The sequence below is a fragment of the Vipera ursinii genome, assembly GCF_947247035.1.
Source record: "Vipera ursinii genome assembly, chromosome: 5".
Classification (NCBI taxonomy): Eukaryota; Metazoa; Chordata; class Lepidosauria; order Squamata; family Viperidae; genus Vipera; species Vipera ursinii.
The window spans coordinates 25,226,210-25,251,716 of record NC_139518.1 but is presented as its reverse complement, the minus strand read 5'-3'; the positions used below and the strand labels follow the sequence as shown (position 1 = coordinate 25,251,716).

At 35.3% G+C, this 25,507-nt stretch overlaps 1 protein-coding gene across 12 annotated transcripts in view; it reads left to right on the top strand.

Moving 5' to 3' along the window:
• Window positions 1-25,507, top strand: part of MBNL1 (muscleblind like splicing regulator 1) — a 173,515-nt gene that overhangs the window by 26,591 nt on the left and 121,417 nt on the right. For 10 of the 12 annotated variants that reach the window (XM_083364673.1, XM_083364668.1, XM_083364672.1 and 7 more), the window contains one exon: window positions 567-1,545. The exons of the other annotated variants lie outside the window; for them this stretch is intronic. In XM_083364673.1, the coding sequence (XP_083220799.1) occupies window positions 1,372-1,545 (174 nt within the window). In that variant the 5' untranslated portion in view covers window positions 567-1,371. The remainder of the gene's footprint in view (window positions 1-566; window positions 1,546-25,507) is intronic. 12 annotated transcript variants of the gene reach the window in all.

Here is a 25,507-nt window from a genome sequence, read left to right as displayed (position 1 = left end):
GGGGAAAACAATCTAAAACGGAGCTGCTAGGATGAAGCTTGCTCCCCTTTCACCCTGATCTTTCTTTCCATTCCCTTCGCTCTCTCTCTGGATGCTATAAGAACTTGGACTCTAGTTGGAAGCTATTTAAAAACTAACATGGTTTAATCCTCTAACTGCATGTTGGGTAAATTCAAAGCCCGCACATGGTCATCCTCTTGCAAGCGAATAAGTAGCATCCGATGGACATTTTCTCTGCTTACAGCATAGTAATGAATGTCTGACAGGCGCGACCTTTCATAAGACAGCCTACATTATTGGCTTTCTGCCCAGATTATTGCTGCAACCCTATCTGTGATTGGTTATCTCTCTATCATGCCTTGTTTCAGAGGGGGAAAACGGCCCCTTTTTAATAAATCTGTGATGGCTGGCTGCAATATGCTATACTGTAAGTATTTTGTTGGAAACGGAAAAGAGTATCATTCTGTAAAGTAGTAGACTGAAGGAGCACATGGCAACGTGATTATGCTGTGAGACATCAGTGAAATGCTACTTGGTAAATTTTAACCTATCTGTTTTTTCTACAGGTTGGTACTAAGAAGTGCCTTTCCTGACGTCTCTGCTGCTTGGAATCGCTTCTAGAGCAGTCTCTGCTTTTGCCTTGCTTGCTGCCAGCTAGACTGCGACGACACCACATCCACCCTCACCTCTCGCCCAGCCACCCCTCCCCTCTAAGCATCAGGCATTGCCCTAGGCTGCTTTAGTTAATCTTACAGAAATAAAAGTTTGCTGGAAAAGTGAGCAGTCTTCTGCCAGGAAAAGAAAGGGGGGGAAAAATCCAAGAGGAGAGGAAAAAAGATCCACACCGGTTTCTTGATTTGTTGCTCTAAACTGCTGCATCTGTCTGTGCCAAACTAATCATTACCAATTGCACCACACCAAAAATTAAGAACGAATAATTATTGCAGATTCAGCTGTGTGTGGAGACAACTTTTCCTGAGAGCAGCTTGAAAAATTCTGTGTCCGAGGGTCTGCCACTTTTTTTGCTGCTTGCGTTTGGGGCTCCAATTTGGCATTCAGAATGGGTTACTGAGAGCACAAGGCTAGTTGGAAGGCACACTTTTAAATGCTCCTCTTACCTTTGATCCTAGCATTTCTCTAAGTTTAACTCCCCCCTCCCCTTTTGATTGACAGTTTCATGCTGTGACTTTCTAGAGGGAATATCTCTTCCTTGCTGTCGCAACAACACAATTTTACATCTTTTACCATTGGGCTCGGGAACTGGGGAAATATTTTGGAGGTGACATTTTTCATCATTTCCAGTCTTATCAGTTTGGCCTTTTTTAATTTGTTCATTTCATTGACAATTTTAACTACCTGTAAAATCTAAACATGGCTGTAAGTGTCACACCAATCCGGGACACAAAATGGCTAACACTGGAAGTATGTCGAGAGTTCCAAAGAGGGACTTGCTCACGACCAGATACGGAATGTAAATTTGCACATCCATCAAAAAGCTGCCAAGTTGAAAATGGACGCGTAATCGCCTGCTTTGATTCATTGAAAGTGAGTAAAATATTATCATTCTTTTTAAAGATGTAAGGCAAAAGCAATAACTAGAACACTGATATTAGCCAAATTATTAAGTTTAATGTGATAGTTTCAGGTCATAAAAGCATCCAGATGTTTGCTTTTATGAATGAATATATGATGTAACAATTTTGTTTTAAGGCTGTAGGAAATTTGCAGAGGTATCAGTTTCTGTCTTCTTGAAAATGCCCTTATTGTAGAATTACATTGTATTTTGGGGGGAATTTTAAAAGTTGGCCTTCTCAAAGGGTCATGGTAGTACTATTTTGAAATCTCATGCTGCAGTAAATTTGTTAATCTTAGGAACAGCACAATTTTCTTCAAAAAGAAAAATGGAAAACAGGGCTCATACAGTGCTTTGTGTGTGCTGGATAAAAATGAAAAGTGGAAGTAATGTCTATTAATAATTAGTTGCTCCTTAGTGCCATTATGTTTGGATTTCTGCTGTGTAAGAGAAACGGAGTTGAAGTTCAATATTTGAGAATACTTCCTTTCCTGAAATTGTGTAGGGTTTGAATATTTTACTGATATTGTCAATGGAAGGATCACTTGTATAAAAGTTAGCTGGGAAGATCATGGACATTGTATTATATATAGTTAATGCACTATTCACTATTCCTTGTTTTTTCAATGGAAGAATAATTATTAAAATGTTTAAAGCTATCGCTTACAAATATGTTTCCACCTTTATTGGTTAGATGACAGTATTTTCCATCCCTGTTTTTTGACGTTGGTATCCCAGAATTGTTTCATCCTGCTCTTGCAGACAGTGTTCATTTATGAGAGCATAAACTGCGTTGGCTAACTGGATTTGGTTGAGAGACAGGACAGCCCTGTGTGTAATGATGTGGTTAATAATAAATGAATGATTCATGTAGCTCCTTTTCCACTGGTTGAATAATTTGCAAAGAACTGATACTTGTAATATATGAACATGCACTTAGATAGACTGGAAGAGAAATATGTGCTTTTGCTTGTTTTCATTAAAGTGAAATAGAACTACTATTACAACCACATGTTTGGACTTGGAATTTTACTGCAATGGGGCAGATTTTCAGCTCAGCCTCATGTATGACTGGATTCATTTATATTGATTGGACAGTTGACATCCCCAGTTACACTGGGAAAAGCAAATTCTTTCATCTGTTTGCTTTAGCTAGGGGCTATAGTTGGGTGTGCTATGCTACAGGATAATGTTAAGCGAGATATATGCGTCTCTATTTTATATACATTGCCATTTTGGAATTATTCACCCATAACAGATGATTTTATAATTCATAACTGTAATGCATATATATATTTGTGTGTGTACATATATATGTATGTGTAAGGGAAGGAAGATCCCCTATATCAGGGGTCTTCAAACCCGGCCCTTTTATGACTCATGGACTTCAACTCCCAGAATTCCTCAGCTAGACACGCTGGCTGAGGAATTCTGGGACTTGAAGTCCATGAGTCATAGAAGGGCTGAGTTTGAAGACCCCTGCCCTATATCATCTTTAAATGATAAAAATTATAAAATGTTTTGAAACTAATATAAATTTAAAAAACTGTCATGTGATCATATAAAGAAACTGCTTGGAACATGGTGTGCCAGAAAATGGGGTGCTACCGGTACTACTGAAAAGAGCACTTAAGCTCTGAGTACTTGTTTCAGCTCAAAAAAGCACAGACTTCAGAGAAAGATATCAGAATGTTAATATTAAATAGATTATGGGAGAAATGAGGAAAACAGGATCATTAAGAAGGAATGATGGGAGTTTCTGTTCTACAAAATCTAGAGAGTCATGGATGCTTAGCTCTACTTTATTCAAAGGCAAACAAATATAGAATACTCAAATTAAAATCAACAATAACTTGGAAATAAATTGTTTATTAATGAGGCTTTGAAAAATTCCAGAGTTTTATAGCCTGTCCGACTACTCAGTAGTATAATGATGTTAATATTTTAGTTTCTCTCATTCTCTAGTTAATTTAAAGGTAGTCCCATGTATATCACATTACAATAGTCAATCATTAAGATAATCAGAAAATATCTGTTTATATTTGTTAGCCTGTTGGCTAAGAGGAAGTCTCTACTGAAATAATAGAAATTCTGTGTGATTTCCAAAGATAGGACCCAATTTAACAGCACTCTCAAACTTCCAAAATAAATCTTTCAGAAATCACTTACTTTGTATATGAATAGGAATATACAAAGTAATAAATATGTTTATAAATATTTAGATAGGTTGGATTAAGCTTTTTGGCTATTTTTTAAAAGGCTCAAATAATCTGTCACTCTGAAAGATTGCTGACAATCTTTCATAGTTGACTTTATTTTCGTTTATTTTTTACTTCACCTGGGTCAAAGCTGCCGATGTCCATGCCCCTCGTCTGGTCCACGACTTTCATGCCTGGTTCCCGCAACGTCCCAGTCCACATGGTCCCAGGGAGGGGGCCCTGTGGGGGGATAGTGTCATGCCCCCGACGGGAAAGGTGAGCTGGAAGTAGAGCCGACAGAGATTGAGGAGGAGGCATCGTTGGCTTTGGAGGAATATGGGGAGGAGCAGGTCAAGGCAGGTCAAGGTAGGTCAGGGCCTTTCAGGATTGGGACAGCTTGAAGACAGGGAGGAACAGGGCCAGGATGAACATGAGAGACATAGCTTAGGCGATGAGTAAGGGACATCCCCTCTTGATCCTTGAGCACGGAAAGTGGAGAGAAGGTGGGAACAGCGCAGGCAGGCTGGACTAATCGGGAGGAGAGTGCCCCACCCCTCTCCACAAGGCACACCGGATGACTGAGACTTAAGGAGACGTTGGGGGGAGGGGCATTTGTGAGGAACAAACACTGAATTATTGAAGGTTTGTGTGCTGTTGCTGATGTTGGAAACAACTCTGATTTCCTGTTCTGTGTTGTGATTTCTACTTGTAAACCCTGAAACTCTGACCATTGGACTGGCTGACAAACTTGATTTGGTTCTCCAAACCTCAGATTGAATTTTGGCTTCTCTTCTTAAACTTCTCAAGCAAGCTTGTATTCCCACAGACTCCTTAGATTTTGATGTATGTTCCTTTCTTTGTTATCTACTTGGCCTTGAGTAAATTATTGTTCTAATCTAGCAACTGTGTGTGAGTCGAAATCTGAAAGAGGACTGCTTGTTCCATATACACACTTTTCCTGCCTGAGAGAGTGAAAAACTTCTGAAACTACTTTCATCCAAAGGCTGCTGAAGGGGTGTATGTGTGTGTGTGTGTGGTGGTGTTGTTGTTGTTACTTGCTTTGGGATTTGCCAGATACACGGGAGCATTTGGGGAACAATTGGAGCAATGTGCCATGCCTTGAGTCATTATACTCACCTTGTTGTGTTACTGCTGCATCACCAGCCGTCCCATTAAAGTGAATGGGACTGTCGGTGAGTCAACAGCGGGTCAGAGGAGAAGCCGCTGCGGGACAGAGGTGACAGTTGCTCTTTAAAAATTATGATTTAAATCAAGTTGATTTAAATCAAGCCTTTTTACTAGTGATTTAAATCGTTAAATCAAATCCACCTTAACTGAAATTATGTATGTTATGGTGTCCTTATGCTAATCCTAACATTTATGTACTTGTATCTGACATTATGATGTCATGAGGCATGTTTTGTCATTTTTCCACCATTATCATGATTATGTCTGGATGCTTTTGCATTAAAACATCACTTTTCCTACCATAGGCCACCCATAATTATCATAGATGAGTGCATTTGTAGTCAAATATTTGAATTTTTTTTATGGATGTCTTCACTATCATTTCCCCCTGTTTTGGAATTATTATAAGACTCAGCTGTCTTAATGTGCTTATGCAAGCAATGAATTTGCTTATGGAAAGAACTTCAGTTTTTGTTCATGTTAGTATGCCATTCCCACAAGCATGCAGATGTATAAGAAAAGTGGTCTTCAGTAATCAATGTTAAATACATAATTCTAGGATGCAGAGGTTGGTAAAATTAAAAATTGATGAGCATATAGTAATGTAGAGCCTTTATTCTTTTTATTGATTCAGTAGTGTTTTATTATTTTCAGTTTCCATAAACAATTTTGTAAATAACTTTTCTATAATATGAGGTATATATATTAAAATAAATAAATCCAGAATAAACCAGAACATGTGGCACAAATATCAAACAAATGATGTGTGTTAGCTGCTGTGTTACACAAACATGAGGATACATGGATGTAAAGATCAGTACTGTCCTCAAGAAACGTGTTGAAATATTGTCCATACCTTGTTTTGATTGCAAGGCCTTTGAGAAGGCTCTTCATTGCTAATTACAATGTTCTCAACATAGATATAATCCCCAAATATTTTCAGATTTAATATTTTTATTTATTTAGTTTCACTTGCTTGCTTAATCAGAGCATTTGATATAGAATATTATTCTGGCTCTCCCCCCCCTCCCCAAATAAAATGCAACAAGTACTCTAGATCTATGCCTGTTTCAAAAATAATTTAAATAAGTATTTGAGTTCTTGCATAAATCTGATATCTTTCTATTATTTATTAAGGAGGCTGGTTTTCTGGTTCCATTCAGGCCTGAAAAAAGATATCACTGTTTTAAAGACTATATTCATTTAAGTAAGTTTTTCCCCAGAAAGTTATCTTAAAAATTGTTGGATTGCTTTAATGTTGTTGTTGTTGTTGTTAGCTGCGAAGTCGCAACCCCATGGACAACATTACTCCAGGCCTTCCTGTCCTCTACCATCTTCTGGAGTCCATTTAAGCTCACGGCTACTGCTTCATTGACTCCATCCAGCCATCTCATTCTCTGTCGTCCCCTTCTTCTCTTGCCCTCAATCTTTCCCAGCATCCAGTAAGTCCTTCCTTCTCATTAGGTGGCCAAAGTATTTGTATTTCAACTTAAGGATCTGGCCTTCTAAAGAGCAGTCAGGGTTGATCTCCTCTAGGACTGACTGGTTTGATTGCCTTGCAGTCCAAGGGACTCGCAGAAATCTTCTCCAGCACCATAGTTCAAAGGACTCAACTCTTTGGCGCTCAGCTTTTCTTATGGTCCAACTTTCACTGCCATACATTGCAACTGGGAAGACCATAGCCTTGACTATACGCACTTTTGTTGACAGGGTGATGTCTCTGCTTTTTAGTGTGCTATCTAGATTTGCCATGGCTTTCCTCCCCAGGAGCAAGCGTCTTTTAATTTCTTGGCTACGGTACCCATCTGCAGTGATCTTGGAGCCCAGGAAAATAAAATCTGTCACTACCTCCATTTCTTCCCATCTATTTGCCAGGAATTGAGAGGGCCAGATGGCATGATCTTGGTTTTCTTAATGTTAAGTTTCAACCTAACTTTTGCACTCTCCTTCTTCACCCGCAACAAGAGGCTCTTATTTCTTCTTAACTTTCTGCTATTAGAGAGGTATCATCTGCATATCTTACTGCTTTAATAAATAGCAGAAATGCTGTTATTTTATGAGGTTTAAAGTATATCTGAATAATTTTCAAAGCATGCACAGCCCTAAGTATACATCTGCATTTCAAACAATAGAAAAGCTTGCTAAAAATAATAAATAGTACTTAGGGCATTGTAGATAACTTTTTTCCAATTATATTACAAAATTAGAATTCATACTTCAATTGTTATTATGAAATAATCATAAGAATAATCATGGTTGGGTTTTTTTTTTTGGGGGGGGGAAGGAAATGACATGGAGAGATCCAGGTAACCTCAAGCCTGATGTCCTTCAATCTGAATCTCTTTAATGAAGATATTAGCATACTGATTTTCTCCAAGATGAGGATATTTGGATATTCCCAAAGGAGTTGGGAACTTGATTAACCCAGACCATTGCTTCTTGTCATTGGTTGTTTTTGGCTCAGTAATTTGAAGTGGAATATTTTTTATCTTAGTGTGTGTGCACTATAGCACTTTTAAATCTCAATTTTATGATTGATTTATTTGTTCATTTGGTTTTAATAAATATGCCAGCCAGATTCTTTTTTGGTGAGAGATGTGGCTACATAGTGTTTAAATGAATATTTAGCTATGGAGCATGAATGAATGTATTTGAAGCTATTTCCATAGTTCTGATAGTCATACTAATAATTAGTATTACAGGATAAAAGGTCAATTTTAGATGCTTTAGAATAGCAGCCCCCAATGTTTTGGCCACCATACTGGCGAGGGGACATGGTTTCATGTGCTGCCTGGATCCCATGTGTGCATGGATGGGGCTTCACTTGCATGCACGGCCTGGTTCCTGGTGACCCACGGATTGGTGCTGATCCACTGCCTGGTCGTTGGGGATCCCTGCTTTAGAACTAGAAATGAAAGTGTATCAAAATCATATAGTTTACCCAAAGCTGAATCTCTTTAATCAAAATGTTAGTATACTTATGTTCTCTTAGATGAGGATATTTGTAATAAGCCATTCAGTTACATTTTTATAATTCAGTTTGAAGGTGAATTATTTTACTTTATTTTTGTACATCAGAGCATAGCAGATGCCAGTCAAATGTGATTGTGTCCCTGCTAGGCCTAACAAAAAATATAATAGCTCAGGTATTTGTTGTTCATAGAAACTTGATATTATTGTAAGCAACTGTCAAATTAACTTTTAATGGTCAGCCTGGTTTGTAAAGGGTTACTATTTTGAACAGATGAATGGCTGGTGAATAAAATTGCAAAATACTTAATGTTGTGGAAAATATTGTGAGTAGGTTTCAAAGGTTGAAACAGTTTGTACCTTAAGTTTGGACAAACAATAAGATATGACAGGATAGTTAGTTTAGTAAATTTGATGAAGGTGTGATAAGCATGCAAATTTGTTTTTTCTTGTACCATCAATTAGGAGTAATTCAGTAGATTAAAGAAATAGGGATTTTGACTAAATTTAGGAAGACATTCCCGATAGTATTAGCTATCTGAATGTGTATGTTTTCTAATGCTGTCTGACTGGTTGTGATTTTCCTTCAATAGAGGCTTTTAAGTGGAATCTGGGTAGCCCCCCCTGTCACCACTGATGTGGATTTCCTGCCTTTGCATAAGGTTAGATTAGATTTCATCCAGCTTGGCAATTATATGTCCACTGTACTTAGTATTCCAGGTAAACCAACTCCATTGGCAATGCCATACAAATAATATCTTTCTCTCATGGATATTTACACTTTCAATGTAACTGTTTGTACAAGTGAATTTTTTAGTGAACCAGGGTCTTTTGTTTTTATTTTGAACATGTACATGTTTATAGAAGAAGGGGTTATTTGAGTCAAATTTAAGGAATATTTGACTTAGAGCCCATTAATACAGAATGCCTGAAGAGGGCTGAGGTTTTATCTAATTTAAGTGTTGTTCCTTTCAAGACAATGACATGAATTCACTGGTAATCTTTGGCTATCAATAGCCTCTTGTTCTCAGTTGAGGAAATTGTTGATCTTTCTGTTTCCCCATGTCCCTTACGGAAATCTAGGTAGAAGTCTGTATTAATAAATATATCCAAGTAGATTGCTGTCTTTTACAGTGAAAAGTGTCATATACAGGAAGATACAGAGGTCACTAGATAAGTATATAATTTATTCAGAGAAGGAAGTTATTTGTATGCTATTTTAGCAAACAAGTTTGAAAGGCTAACAAATTCAAATGGAACAGATTTGGTACCAGATGATGACATATCAAATCCTGATTGATAAACCCACAAACACAAGAATAATAAGTAAATAACAAAAGCAGGAAGAAGAGATCGACACTTTTTGCAAAGGTCTTCATATGTCTTAAATATGTCTTAAAATAATTTCAAGATCTCTTAAAGCCAGTTTCAAAATTCTTATATGAAATCTCAAGTTTAAGGGTTAGGATTACTAAAATGTCATGAAATGTTTGAGTGTACTGGGCCTACCTAATAGCATCACCTGAGTTCGCTAAAGGTTACTATTTAATTATAAAAAATTTTATATCACGCTAATACATTAATCCTGGATGGTTCACATAAATTCACACAATTAGAATAGGACATTTTGCGTGAGATATAATCACACTATGCTGCTTAAAGACTAAGAACAGCACTTTACATTGGCCTTGGAAATGGATTGGCAGCCACTGCAGCTGTCTCAAAATAGGTGAAACATGAGAGATCCTGTCCAGCCAGGTGATCATATTCATCAGTAGCCCGGTTTTCTTACATATTTTTAAAGGCAGAAGAGCAATTAGTTGTAGGCCAATTGAAAAGTTATTAGTTAAAATGTAGGGTATGCATCTAAGTTAATATTATGTCAGATTCAAAATTTGATGCCAAATAATGATTTAATCTGTGTTGTTTACTATTAAGAATCATTGGGAATTTTTTAATCTATATTAATACAATCTATATCTGTAAATTACAACACTCATTTTATGTTCTTTTGTAAATGTTTTTTATGTTAAGTGAAAACTATTTAGTACATTTTTCCTGTAAATGCATCTGTTACTTAAAGAAAATTAGCCTCTTTTGAAGCAGATCTGACTTTACTCGATAATGATAATAAATTATATATTCCATATCATGAAAAAAAGTTTAGTGATGAGTCATTTTCTTGAATTGTATTTATTGTGCTAACTCTCAAGTAGGAAAACATTAATCTGTTAAATATATTTAATGGAATGCATAACAACATAACAAATAACCAACTGTGCCTAAAATTTACCCTTTCATTTTAGAAAGAACAGTAAAAATGTTGCTTTATTTATGTTACTTGGATCTAAGTAAAAATAAGCAAATGAACTAACAAAAAATCCTGTCCCTATCAAAACAAAACTATGACAAGTTTATTAAACAATATGCATTAAAGAAACCTTTTGAAATCTCTGTAGGCTTACAAAAGTGAACAAGCTCTAAAGCAAAATGTGCTTCTAACGCTTGCTTAGAAGGTATACTTGAATTATGAGACAGATATATCTCAATATCCTTTTGCTATTTTTAGAATATTTTACACTTTCTGAGTGGGACTCTCAAATGGCAGAACTATTAGCTGTGCTGATTTCAGAGTTTGACAATGCCCATAGGCATCACTGTATTTAATATATGAAGGCAAGCTTCTGTTCTGCACAATAGATAGGTGTGCAATTATATGAGAGAGCATTGATCACAGGTTGGCCAGCCAATGTTTTGAATGAACAAGGTCCCAGATTCAGTTGAAAAACATCTCCTGAGATGTTGCTCACTTTTGTTAGTTATAGAATATATGGACTAGTGAGAGGTGATATTTTATATTTTTAATTATGATGTCCTGAATATTATCATTTGACTAAAAGATGCTTAATGAGAATTTTATTTCATATAAGAGTAGTAATGGGCAACCCTGCTTAGGTGTGTACTTGTGCTGAAATCTCTTGCTACCCAGCCATTAACATTAATCTTGATCCAATTCTGAATATACAATTGATACAATGCAGGGATCTTACCTGTATGGAAGCTTCATAGCTGAATCACTCTATTTGAAACTTTAGTTCTGTTATTTGTGATATGGATGATAATGCCAGTGATCTGGTTTACATCAGGGATAGATAACTTGTGATTGTAGGTTAGTGGGTGATGTACACTACATCAAAGCTTTTCTAATATTATCACCAAAATCATGTATTCATTCACTTAGTAAACATACTTTCTGTGCCACCACAAGAGAGAATAACTCTTAGTGACTCACGTAGAAAAAAACTGTATAAAACAAGCCCTTATTCAAGAATAAAAGCATGTCCACTGCAAGAATAGAAAATAAAAAAAGATGACAATTTCAAATAAAATGAGGGCAAGGTTCTCTGAAACAGATTGATCTTTAGTAGCTGACAAAATATTAGCAAAAAGGAAGTCAGACTGATCTTCATAGAAAGGCTGTTCCACAATACACAATCAGATCATTACCAGAAAATTAATAGAAATCAATAGCATATTTGGGGCCTTAATAGGGTAAAAGTTGTTGTGAATTCCTTGCAGGAAAGCTGGCAACATATTAGAAAGAAAAAAATATGTTTCATGTTTTTTTCTAAGAACCACATAAATTAATAAACGGTTAAAAGAACACCAACCATGTTCATCATAGCTTGAATTATTCAGAAGCCAATGAATGTTAATTATATTGGCAGCTACATTCCATAAATCACAATATGCCCTGGTGAGCAGGTACTGATATCCCTGCCTGTTGCTCTTTATTGGCATATTTCAGATTCTTTTCCATCATAAATGCATTAAAACAATAAAGATAACATTGTGAGATGTAGTGGATCAGCTTCCTCCATCTTAAATACAGCAGAAGCTTAAGCTCTGTCTTTTCGTTTACTCTCTCCATCTGTCATACTGCAACCGTGAAATGAGCCTATGGCTCTTAAATGTTCAGGGTTTATCTCATTAAGGAAAAACATTACAAAGGCTGAGTTTATGCTAGCCAAATAACTGTCAAGGTTTAGGATTGAATTCAAGTGTGAACTTTCCTGTTTCAAATTGACAAGTGAAAAGAGCTCTTGAGCCCTACTCAAAGTAAACATTTGGTTCCATATTATTCTTTAAGTACTTCTTGGACCAAAGCTACTTAAAAAATAGTTGGAGTAGTATATTAGACCTTCCATTTTAGAGGATTTTATGTTTTTGTATGACCAAATTCTTGCCTGTTTCTCTCTCTTTTTTTGTTGCTAATTCCTGAAATTAAGAAAAACTATGTTGTAAAAACTAAAACCTGCAATCCATGCATTTCTGATTTGTATGAGATGTTTAAAAAACATCCAATGTTTTTCAGTGTATTTGTTTTCTCATAAATATCATTTTCTCTGAAGCAGATGGTACCTAACAGATACTCCAATGAATAGCCTAATCACTACTGTGTTTATTGATTTTAGTAGAGATAGTTTCCTAGCAAACATATGTAAAGAAACCTCTTAGATATAATTGAACCATAATCTTAATTTTAATTTGTTCTGGTATCTTAACTAGGTGGCATGGAGGTCCATGTCTCTTCTTTCTAATAATAGGAAGAAGAGAAGAAACAACTTATATGCATTTCATGCCTAGGTTCTAGACCTGTGTTTTCAAACCTACCAACTTAAAGATATGTGGACTTCTTAACATGGTGGCTGAGGAATCCCTGGAGCTGAACTCAACACATATTAAAAGTTGCCAAATTTGAAAAACACTGGTCCAGACGATGAATCCAAACCATGAGGACATGTGTGCTCTCCAGTATCAATCCAAGTCTCCTTGGATTGTACTTCTTAGTTAATTGAAATAAACAGAAAGTATAACTGAAACCTCTAAGAGACTTAATGTCATTTACAAAGTAATATCTGTCTCTGCTCTCTGCCAAAAGAGAGAATAATAGAAAGAATAATTTAAAAAAGAACTAAAGATCCAGGTCAGAAAGTACTTGTTTGCTTAATGCCTTGTTAAAGTAGTATAATTTTCAATGTATCTATTTATAATTGTGTTGGGAGCTGTACTACTACTCTACTACTACTGTACTACTACTGCTAAGCTTGTAAGCCGCCCTGAGTCTTCGGAGAAGGGCGGGATATAAATGAAATTAAAATAAAAAAATAAAAAATACTCTTGCTATTTACTAGGTTTCTGCAAAACATCTGAAAGAAGTTTATCATCATCATCATCATCATCATCATCATTATTATTATTATTATTATTATTATTATTATTATTATTATTATTATTATTATTATTATTATTATTATATGAAAGAAGTGCTTCTGTTAAGATTGGTAAACAGCTGTATCTTTTCCAGGACATAGTAGCTGGTTTGAATGGCAGTCCAAGCTGTCTCCACATACTTGTGACTGTGCAATCCCTTTACTTCACTGCGACAGTGAATGTCCTGTGTATGCGTACATATGTAGAGAGAACTACAAACAGTGCTATATAATAACAGTTTATTAAAATTGTCATTCTTCTATGCTGAAAATCTGCCTGACTTAAACTTCACAGGAATTTTATTTATTAACTATTTTTTAAAAAAGTGATAAGCTTTTTAAATTATAGAAATGGGAGCATAATTAGAAAATCTGGAGGAGAAGGGTAAGACTTGCATGATTAGAAGCACATCTTGTTTACAAGCAGTAAATATCCCAGTACACTTTGTGGTGGCCACACTTATTTATATTGATATGAGAATTCCAAAGAGTGCCAAACAGCAAAGTTGATATCTGTAACCTAATCCCAGAGAAATAGTCCTATTTTTAATTTGTCCTGAATTTCAAATACACAACACTTAAGCCAAATCAATTAGTCATATAGGTGGACAACAGCCAAAGATGCAGCACATTTTTCCTTATACTAAATAAATCAGCAGAAAGTTTCCTTTAGTGAGAGCAATTGAAGTCTGGAAAGGACTGATTGTTGAAGCTGTGCCTGGAAATTATTTTATCAGAGCATCCTCAGGCCATTTGCTTGGGGCAGAACAGCTCTGCCCTGATGCAGTCCATCTAACATAGCCTTTCTCACAGCATCTGTATGTACTGGCCAAATTTCTTGTTGGACTGCATATAGAGATTTCCACAGGATGTGGAATGCTCTGCTACCAGAGTTCTGCACAGATGCATGGTATATTTTGTGTCTGATGTTCCAAGTTAGAGATGGAATGTAATGTCCTCAAGATAATTAATTAAGATTATCTAGATAGGATTTCTAAATAGGAGGTCTAAACAAAGGAACTCTTGATGAAAATATATGTTTGATGTTTCCAAAGGTAGTGAAAGTTTGGCTGTTCTCTCAAACCTTCGGGCAGGGTAAAAGGGTGAGCCTTTGTAAGCTTTATTTTTATTGTTTTATGTGATATTTCTAGTCATGTATCTTCTGATTTTTTACTGTTCTGACTTTTTTTTTATTAGGAAAGCACCTAGAATCTAGATTAAGTTGGAGTAGGACATTCAATAGAACTTTGTAATAAATAAAATAAATACACTTAATACCAAGAATCACTTTAGATTCTCAAGTTGTTTGTAATTTAAATTTTATAGTGGGATATATCCTATTAATCATGTTATAAATCCTAGATCAAAAATAATTATCTAATCCAAGTGATAATAGATCGTGGCCAAGTTCAAACAATGCACTCAACCTAAATATTGAAATGTGTTGTTTACTAGACTTAACACAATTGTTTGACCAAATAGGCATGATTTAATAGGCATGATTTATATATTTAATAAATATATAAATATATATATATACGCTACTAGCAAAGCCAAAATACAATACAAAACAACAGTTCTAAAATTAAAGTTGGGGGAATGCTGTTATAAAACATTTAGTTACTTGACTGTGTGTGTTGTTCATACCTTAGAGTACATTAAAGGCATTTTGAAGCATATGCTCAGATTTCAGTATCTTGTTTCAATCTATGATCTTGCTTTAGGTTATGAGTGAAATGGGGCCAGTGCTTTTCTTCTGAACTGAAGAATTACTTTTCTGAATATGTTCCTCAAGGTATTGTTTGCAATGTTTTCTGTGTTGTAACCTTATCTAGGTCAGCCTCCATTATTATTTTAATAAAATAATTGGATACATTTTACCATTTATGTTGTAAAATTGATTTGTTAGGACTGGCTCTACCTCAAGATTTTATTTCATTTCATTGGCAAAACATTATGCTTTTATTTAAATGCCTGTTTTTGTCCAAGTTTAACTTAGTGTGAGATAAAAGTACATTTTTCAGTTTCTTCTAATGAAATGGGTGTCCTGCTTTGCATTCAAATATAAAAACTGGACATATTCTTGAGTTTGCAAAGACATTTGAAATAACACAACTGTGTCTACATGAATAAACTTTTTGTTTTCTTTGAGGAGTTAGACTTGCCACAAAAGTTACTAAATATGTATATAGACATATATACTATTTCATTTTTGATTTTTCATTTATCTGATTAAATCAGTATTAAAAGAAAAAAAATATTTGCTTTCAGTAAGTTTTGATACGTTACTAGCTGCTACTACACTTTCCTCCTCACTCTGTCCAAAGATTGTTGACCTATTCATGTATAGGCAGGTCATCCTATTTTTAGAAATGAAATTCCAGAGTATCCTCATGGCTTTCCACTCCCCTAGTGTGAATCTGATTTGGAGGTCCTTTTGGGCAGCATTGCTTGCCATGCCGTCTCATCCCTCACCTGGCTTGTTCTGTGCTGGAGTTAAGACTGCCATTATTACAACACTGTAAATTTTGAAGGAGAAAGTTAAACATTTTAATCACAAGAATGCATTGCAGAAGAAACATGCCTAATTATACTTTTCTGTTTGTTGGAATCATTCAACTTCCTGGGATTAAGCAGTATTGACCTTAATGGGATTTGCTTTGTACAATGTTTATGACAGCTCTGTACTAATCCAGAAAAATCAAGCAAAATAACTTGCTTCTTTTAAGGTTAAAATTTTAGTTACGGTATTTACTTATCAAGTTATAACACACCCATCTTGCAAACAAGTGACTTAAAAAATCATTTACATTCTACCAAGCCAAATTGGGTCTTTCTCATTTGGTGATAAATTAATAACATTAATTTATAATAGTAACCTCCCCTATTATTTATTTCTGAAGCCCAATTTCTTGCTGTTTTATTCAGATTAATTCCTTTAAAAGCTGAAAGGGCAGAAATTGAGAACCAGTTTATCCTCATTTGTAATCTGTTAGAAAACTGTAATCAGTAGAAAACTGATCCCTTACTGATTAGTTTATGGTTGAATTCAGTCCAGTAAGAGTTTCTCACTAAATAACAATCCTTTAGTTTCTTGTTAGAGCTGGCAGCTCTGTTAAATTTCAACCCACCTGAGGAAATAGGGTTAAAATGAGAATTGTTATAAGTAATGAATCATATAGGTTGAATGAGCTGCATCAGATATGTACCCTAACAATTTTATCTAACACTCCATTTAATAACATTATTGAAATAAAGGCTTTAAAAAATTAGATAGGATGTCAAAAATCAGAAAGAGAAAAAGAATGGATTTTTCCATTCTGAAAGATTGTATTCTTTTATACAGTGACTATTCTAGGACTCTATGAGACATTCATTTTTAATTCTTGCCTGACGTGTTATAAAATGTGTAGATTAGATTAATGTTGAGGTTTATACCCACACAGGTTGGGTGCAAATTGGGATTCTTCCCACCTTCCTCATGCAGTGGAAGAAAAGCTCCCATTACAAAAGATGTGTCCGTGTGTCTGGAAGTCCCAAATATTCTCTCATGTCCTAGTCTCAAACTGGTTTGGAAAGCCCATGGCTTTTCTTAAAATAAAACCAAAATAAAAGTTATGAAAAAACTAAAATGCTCTTCTCTCTGGGCATGTAGAAAATCAGTGGTTTGAAACTTTTAAGTGAGGCAATACAATAAGTAACATTGAGTCTAGTGTTTATTTAGGTATAATATTGCTTTTGACATGCTTATATGCCCCAATATAGAGGTATCACAATCACAAATGTGATTGTGTGTTTGATTTATAATAAGGACAGATTTGGCTGTAAATGTATATTTTTCAGGCTACTGTATTAGGAATGAATAAAAAGAAGTAAGACCATCTCCATGCAACCGACAGCATACTGTTTTTTAGTCCTTATGAATATTTTCAGTTCTTATACAAATCAGACTTTATGGAGAGAGTTGGGGAGGGAAGGAAATCTGCAGACATATGATTTTTTTCCTTCTAATCTATGGGTTCAGAAGAGTACCATATATGTTATTTCAAATCATTCTGAGGTTGGACTGGCTGACTGTAAAACATGGACATAAAAAGTGTCATTAATGTTATTCCATCTCAAGGACAATTCTGCAATGAGGGGTAGTCTTGATAAGTGTCCAGTGATGCATAGTCTTTATGCTACAGACATAAATTTCAACTAACTTTTCCTACACAGTGGTGGTCTGAAATTGTGGTACAGATGTGCAGTATGGGAAAAATATCATGAGTTCACAGTTATCTTCCTTTATTTGCTTAATAGCTGAAAGTGCACATACTATACCAGTTTGGAGTGATTCCTGTTGACTTTTATAGCCTTATTCTGGAGTAAGCAGAATATACTTCCTTTAGGACTTTAACTTTACTTCAAGGTAGACAAAAACAATTATTTATTTTTATATATACCAAGACTATTTATAAAGGTAATAAGATGAGGAAAACTTAACTCCATTTTCTTCTGGAATGTACTTTGCTGTGCTTCTGACATTTCCTCTTTTCCCAGCATGGCTTCAGATTTTTGTATAGTGAACCTAATTAAAATTTCATTTTAAATATGAATGGAGTAAGCATACAAATAATTCAGCATTGCTGACTATATCAAACATATTCAGTTTGACAATTGTAACAAATAGAAAATAAAAAAAAATAATTGGGAGTCTGCTACCGCTTTTCCAACTCACAAATTTTGTAAAAAGGCATAAGCTTTTGTGAGCTGAAGTGAAAGACAACAATGTTCCAACATATGTGTTTTCAAATTAGTTTGCTGATGGTTCTAAATAAAAAGCATGTACTGTGAAATTATGCCACATATTATATGAAAAATGAGTACAGGAAAATATTGAAGCAAATTAAAAATTAATCTAAAAGTAAATAAAATGTGCTGTCAACTTACTCAGAACACATGTTTTGCCATTTTGTTATTGTAAGCGTAGCATTGTTTTAAAAAATGCCCTCTATTAAATTTGCTATAAGAAGCATATTTCAGAACTAGGGAATAGAGAACTCCCTGCTATCAAATGGCTGTGATTTTTAAATGCAGATATTTTTGAGGAAATGTGAACTGTATAAAGTAGCATTTCTTTATTAGGTTCAGTTATATGCTCTTTAATATATAGAAGTGGGTTCTTAACCACGTCAACAAACTGGCCCTCTTTCTACTATGTAGTGATTTGTGTTACACATGATATTATGAGTTAAATATTTGTTTCCTTCAAAATCAAGTTTGACTGTGGATAAAATTAGTTGGAGAGTCATTGAAGCTGCACGGTATGGATGTTAGTTAAAAATAAACATAATGTCCCAGTTCATAGATTTAACTGCTTCTATAGCTACAAATGTAGCATGATAAGCAAGATCTGCAGATATATAGTATATTGCTTCCTTCATTGTTTAAAAAGTTGGACAATATATTGTATGGCTATAGAGTAAAGTATTACAAAAAATATTCTATTAGTTAAATTGGTATTTTAAAAAAATAAAAATATTCAGGACTCCCATATATTTATGCTTAGTTTTTATACCCATAATAATACTCTTTCATACCTATATGGCTGGGTAAAACCATGTGGTTGAACTAGGTGTGGTACATTTCTGAGTGGGCTTGTAAAAGACTGCACTATTGAATGGACTTAGACAGCACTATCCCTGTTAATGTAAAATAAATGAGAATAGAGGATGGCTGAGTGACCCTATATTGATGTTATAAATCCTGAGAGGAGAAATAGCAGGAGAGTTATAGGCACAAAAGATTGGAAGGAACCTTGGAGGTCCTTCTAATCCAATTGTCAGGCCAGGCCAGGAATCCTCATATGATTCCAGCAAGTGGCTATTGACTCTTTTCTTGAAAACTTCTAGTAAAAGAGCACCCATGACTCCAGAAAGCAGACTGAGCTCTCTTGGTCAAAAATTTTCTCCTTGTTTTGAGTTGGATCTCCTTCTGTTAGTCTTCATCCCAGTTCAATCGACTCACATAGTGACTTTTTAATAAGAATGAAACTTGAATCTGCATTTTCTAGGTACAGGCCCATTGCTTCATCTACTTACTTTTTTCTCTTTTGGGTGCTTCAAGTCAATGTTGATTCCTGGTGACTGCCTGGACTAGCTCCTCCAGTTTAAGTATCAATCAGAGTCTGTTTGGTAACATGCCGATGTTAACACTGTGCATTACTTTTTAGTGGGATATAATTGCAGTCTTTCTCTTGTAATAGAACATAGATTTGTTTAAGAAGCACATTTATAGGCCTTCCCATCTGTATTACAGAAAGAAATGGAATCAGATAGAAGGCAGGTTTGGGATAACTATCAACACTTTGAAAATCAAATGTGCTTTACTATAGGATTTATACTTTAGAACAATTCTAACTTATTAATTAGGTCGCGTTTCAGAGAGCCAAAAAATAGGCAAAAGTTTCAGGTATGGAAAAGATGTGTCATTTGCTGCTAAGCTGGTAAAGTACTGTTCTTTCTTACATCTTTCATGCAGAGAGCCTCCTGAATTTACTCATCCAGATTTGGAAAAAAAAAACCACTCAAGTGTTGTTGCAGATGTTGGTTATTTGTCCTTTTCATGTTGCTTACAGTTGAAATAAAAGCTTGGCTAGACATTAGACATGTCAATATGCATGACTGGGAATGCTGTGATTGATTTTAAAGCAATGCAGCACCACATGTCTGCATAAGCCGTTCCAAACAAAGTATATTTTAACTGAAAATCATTGTGGTGACTTTACCGGTACAATGTGTTTGCTTATGTATTTGGGGGAATAATCACCCAACATTTGATAGCTATCACATTAAGGTTAGTTCTGCATGAAAATAAGATTAGAGGATCCGGGCAAGGGATTACTGAGATTTTTCCCATTGCCTGCATCTACTGTGTTGTAAGGTGCCCTGCTGTGTTTCTTTAAGGAAACGTAAAAGACTCAAAAGCACCTAATCAAACTTTTCTAAAATCTATAACGTCCTTTGTTTAACTTGGGGCCCTCAATACAATAGGAATTAGGCTTGCTTGAAACGTTATCCCCTTAGATTCTGGTTAAAGCAAACCCTTTGAGAAGCCTCCTTGTTGGTTAGACTCATTTCAAAACAACATGATTTATCATGGTATGGCTTTTCATTTTGACAATATCTGTTCTTGGCCTTGATAAAACTTGAAGTGAAATAAAATAAAAGATTTGGGACCAAGACTCCCAAGCTGACAGAACTGGGATTTTATTAGCTTCATTATAGTGTAATCCACCCCTTCCCTCCAGTTTTATTTATATATATATATTTATATATTTATATATTTCACATGTCCACACAGGATATTTTTCTCCCTGGTGCAAATTGATACATTATCCTTCTGATGAAAACCGATACACCGGTCTCCTTTATGAACATCATGCCTTGTGTATGCTCGGATAAAGAGGTTGGAGCCATATCCCATACATTATTAAAATGCTTACTATACATACAATTGTGAATACACCTTATATATCTACTGTTAGAAAGCTTGTTTCTTTTTATAATTATAAGATCACCCTTCTTCATTGTAACCAATTTTTAGGTTGGTCTAAGAAGGTTCCAAATTTTTTTTATCAGGGGAAGTTTTCTGAAGCAGTCTTCGAATTACTATTTGTTTGAGGTCTTTTTTGTGTGGGAGTTCCTCTCTGTGTTTATGTTTGTATGTATTTTTGCTTTATTTGTTTATTTAATACATTATTGGTCTTGGACTGTAAATAAATAAACTAAACGTATGTTGTGCCTTAGTCCACCGAACTTTGTTTCTTATAGGGCTGTGACAGGACTGGTAGTTGTTGCTTAATGACTCCCTTGTTTATAACTAATCGAACAGTGTTGAAAAGGTAACTTTACATCTGTTCCTCACATTTATAACCATTGTAGCATCCCTTGTGTGATTAGGGTTTGGATCCTTCACAACCAGTGGGCATTTATGACTATTGAAATGTTTCACAGTCATTTAACCACAATTTGGGCACTTCACAGCCAGCTTCTGTCAGTCAGTGGAAAAGTGGCAGTAAAGCGAATAGTTGGGAATGACATGATGTTTCATTCAGTGACTGTCATTTAATTGGGAGTTGCCAGTGTTAACTATGGTTCTTAAACAAGGTCTACCTATATATAAATATATGCTGCTGAATCAGCTTTCTCCTCCAGTTGAAGCTATTGTAAGTAGTGGAAGCAGTTGGGAACAGACTAGGCAAATGTTATAAAACTTATTTTTCTTTTCGGCTTTTAAGTATATCCCCTCCCCCCAACAGCAGTCTTGTTTTAATTCAGAATAAGTTATTGCAATATGGTTTAGGAGAAGAGGAGAGGACAATTTGAATCTACCATAAATCCCACCCGATTTCACATCCAATTGGGGTGAAAGATTTGGATCTGATCTGTTCATTCATTCAAAATAGCCACAGACTCCTTACATCCTGGACATAAACTGTTTCAATTCCTCTCCTTGGGAAGCTTCTACAGGACATTGCATGCCAAAAAAAGTAGACACAGAGAAAGCTTTTTCCCTCATGCCATTACTCTGCTGAACACCTAATTCCCACAGTACTGTCTTATGTCTAAGTATATTTACCCATCTAGTATGACTGTATATTATTAACCTTCTCATCTGTTCCACTACCTTCTCTTATTGTCATCATTACTATGATTATTATTACTTTGTTATTACATTATTATTACTTTGTTGTTTTGCATGTATACTGAGGGTTTATGCACCAGAAACAAATTCCTTGTGTGTCTAATCACACTTGGCCAAATAAACTATTCTATTCTGTTCTATCCCTATCCCTACCACTACACCTGCCCAACTGAACAAAGTGACTTTGGGTGGCTCACAATTCTAAAATTATAAAACAATTAAAGCAATTTAAAACATTAAAACAATAAAAACACCTTCCAAATAGATAAGTACAAACAGCAGCCAGGATAAGTGATCAACTAATAGTAAATGGAGTCCTTAACACTTTCATTTCATTTCATTTCATTTCATTTCATTTATTAAATTTGTATACCGCCCTTCTCCCGAAGGACTCAGGGCGGTGAACAGGGCACATATAAATAGAAAATACAAAAATTAAAAGAGAATTAAATAATCGCCCAGATAAAACAGTAACAATATAAAAACCCGTTAAAAACCCTAACATCCCCCATCAGGCCAGGCCAGCTTGTTCAAATAAATGGGTCTTCAGACCGCGCCGGAAGGAGCGAAGGTCCGGTGCCGTCCGGAGCTCAACCGGCAGCTGGTTCCATAGAGCCGGAGCGCCCACAGAGAAGGCCCTCCCCCTGGGGGCCACCAGCCAACATTCTCTGACCGGAGGCACCCTGAGGAGGCCCTCTCTGTGGGAAGGCACAGGGCGGAGGGAGGTTGACGCCGGCAGCATGTGGTCCCCGAGGTACTCCGGACCCATGCCATGTAGGGACTTAAAAACCATTACCAGAACCTTGAATCTTTCTAAGCCCCAGGCCTGTGTACATAGGTGTGGTTTCCCAGTGCTAGAATTGTTTTTTCCCCCTCCTTTTCATATTGGAAAATTATATAGCATTCAGGTTTCCTATACATATACTTTAATTACATGGGGGTTTTTTTTGTGGAAAAGGGTACCTTTTGCGATTCCAGTTGGCTGACGTTTGCCAGTCAACTGTACAATTCTACTTTTATAGAGCCTTTTAGGGATGCTGTACTTCTAATCTGCCCACAGTGTCTCAAAGGACAAGATAAGAATAGGGAAGTTCCAGACCAAAAAAAATATGGCTTCCCAAGTGCAAAGTAAACAATATGAAACGATCATGACAGCTGCATTTCTGTAAGATTGCAAGGGCCACTTAGGAGCCAGTCAATCCTTCAAGGATTATGAAACAGATGACAGATATGCTCATTAAGGAGGAATAGGGCCTCATTCCTGTCATATCCTCTATCTGTTCCTCCTAGTATGAATTATCTCAAACACGTAGAACTAACTAGCTGTTATTGATGGCATGTTATATGTCTGACACTAGTTACGGTACATGTTTAGAAAAATTACCAGACTAAAAAACAGAAGTATTGTTATCTTTACTTTTTGTTCATGCATACGTATGATGTTTTTTTAAATTAAGTTTTTATTGTTAAATTTTAGATTTAACCTTCTATTATACAGCTTCTTTGACAGTTTCTGCTTAAATGAAATATAGTTTGCATCTACAAAGATAGACTGTTACACTGTTGAAAAGCTTTCTGAAGTGGTTCTTAAAGTTTAATTTGAATCTGCTTGTTGTATATTTGTATAGTTAGGAAGGTGTATGTTTCTCTTAATATATTATGTATGCATTTTTCTACAATAATTTTTTCCCAAAAGTTTTGCTTCCTGAAAAACTGAATCTTAAGTAATATGAAATTAACTTTTAATGACTATAAGATATTTAATTGTATAATGTTTCTGACACACTGCATGAGTTCAATAGGGCAATAACTTTTGCTGCTGATTTTCATTTGTATTACGTGTCCAATGAATCTAGCTGCAGTATCCAACAATATTCAGCCAGCATTAATCGATTCCAGTTTCCATGATACTATTTTTTCATCGTGATGTGCTGGGGAAAACTTTCACCATGTTCGTCTCTTACTGCACCTAGATTTTTGAGAAAGAAGTCCAAGTGTGAATGCAGCAAATTAATCTTCAGAGACATGTTGCTCTTCATGGTCTTTTATGCTGTAAGAAGTTTGTCAACTAGCTGACTGTAGTTTGGTGCTCTGTAATTTTCAAACCAATTCCCAACAAAATCCTTGAATGCTTTACAGGCCATTTCCTATAGCCCCACTAATAGATCTTCAAACCTTTTATCACTGATGATGTATCTGATCTGTGGATCATCAAAAATGCCTTCTTCAATCTTGGCATCAATTATTCCTAGAAACGTCTGTCTCAAATAGTGAAAACCTTCACTTTCCTTGTTCATTGCTTTCATAAAATTTTTCATAAGTCTTGTTCATTGCTTTTATAAAAGTTTTCATAAGTCTTGAGTTTTTATGTGAAGTGGATGCAAGAATATCTTTGCTGAGTCAGCAAGTGGTTCCTGTCCATGTTTTTCAGCTGGAACCAAATTCTTTTGGAGTGGCCATTTCTTTTTAATATAATGCAACTTCCTTGCACAGCTGTGCCATTTGCATATGTAACAACAGTACTAGTATATCCAAGTAGCATACCACAACCTTTAGAATTTCACAGATATTCAGAGGTACTTGATGTTCTTCTACAGTAGGTTTCTTATGTTTCTTTCATTCATGCAGCATAGCCAAGAGGTGCTGAGGGGTAATACATTGCTGTTGTATAAAAAGAGAAGATTTTTATAAAAAGATTTGTGATAGGTTAAATTACAAGTTGTTTTCATGATTAGCAGTCAAAAGTCTATAAAATACACCCAAAAGTATTCAGGATGGAAAATTCTGCTTTGAGCAGCTCCTTCAGTAGGAATTCCAAATCATAACTCTTTCAGTTTTTCCACTAGCTTCTCCTGCAGTGTGATTCTATGTATCACTGGTATGAAATCAGTACAATCTGGTTTTTTGAAGTCCAGGGTACATGTTTAATTATACCTATTATTTGGTATCAAATCAAAAGATAGCTAACCTGGTTGTACTTTCTTCTCTCTTGAAGGAGTTGACAGCAAAATGCATTGGGAATTTCCTGAAAGGAACATGCAGTAGAGTTTATTTTCCAATGAATGTTGAAGTGATTAAACTCTTATAATGTTAACTCCCTTAGAAAGATCTACAATTCAACCACATCTCCTGAATTGGTTGGGTGATAAGAGACATTAATTTATTTTTGCCCACATGCTTTCTATCATATTGCCAAGTTCATTCATTTGTTTACTGGGTAGGAGTGAATATTTTAACATAGCACACAGCATCTTGCTTTCTGTTGCTTCTGTATCTTTTGAACAACTTATTTATTTTAAATGCTATGTTCCACTCATAGAAGTAATCATTTCATGTATCTGTTACATCTAGAAAATTATATATGCATTTCTGAACTAAGACTTCAGGTTCATCTTTGTTTTCCATAAGTTGAGTATTAGTGCATAGGTAAAGGCTTTGAATTTTATAAATCTTTTTTTTCTGATTGGCAACACTACTTTATATGATGCACAATCTGAGACTGGAGGTTTATTTCTCTCTGTCTACCTCCTCCCTATCACCGATCACTTTGAAGTTTTCCTAATCAAGATTATAACAGAGGCAACATTCAAACTGAGAGGTAATGATTTATAGACCAC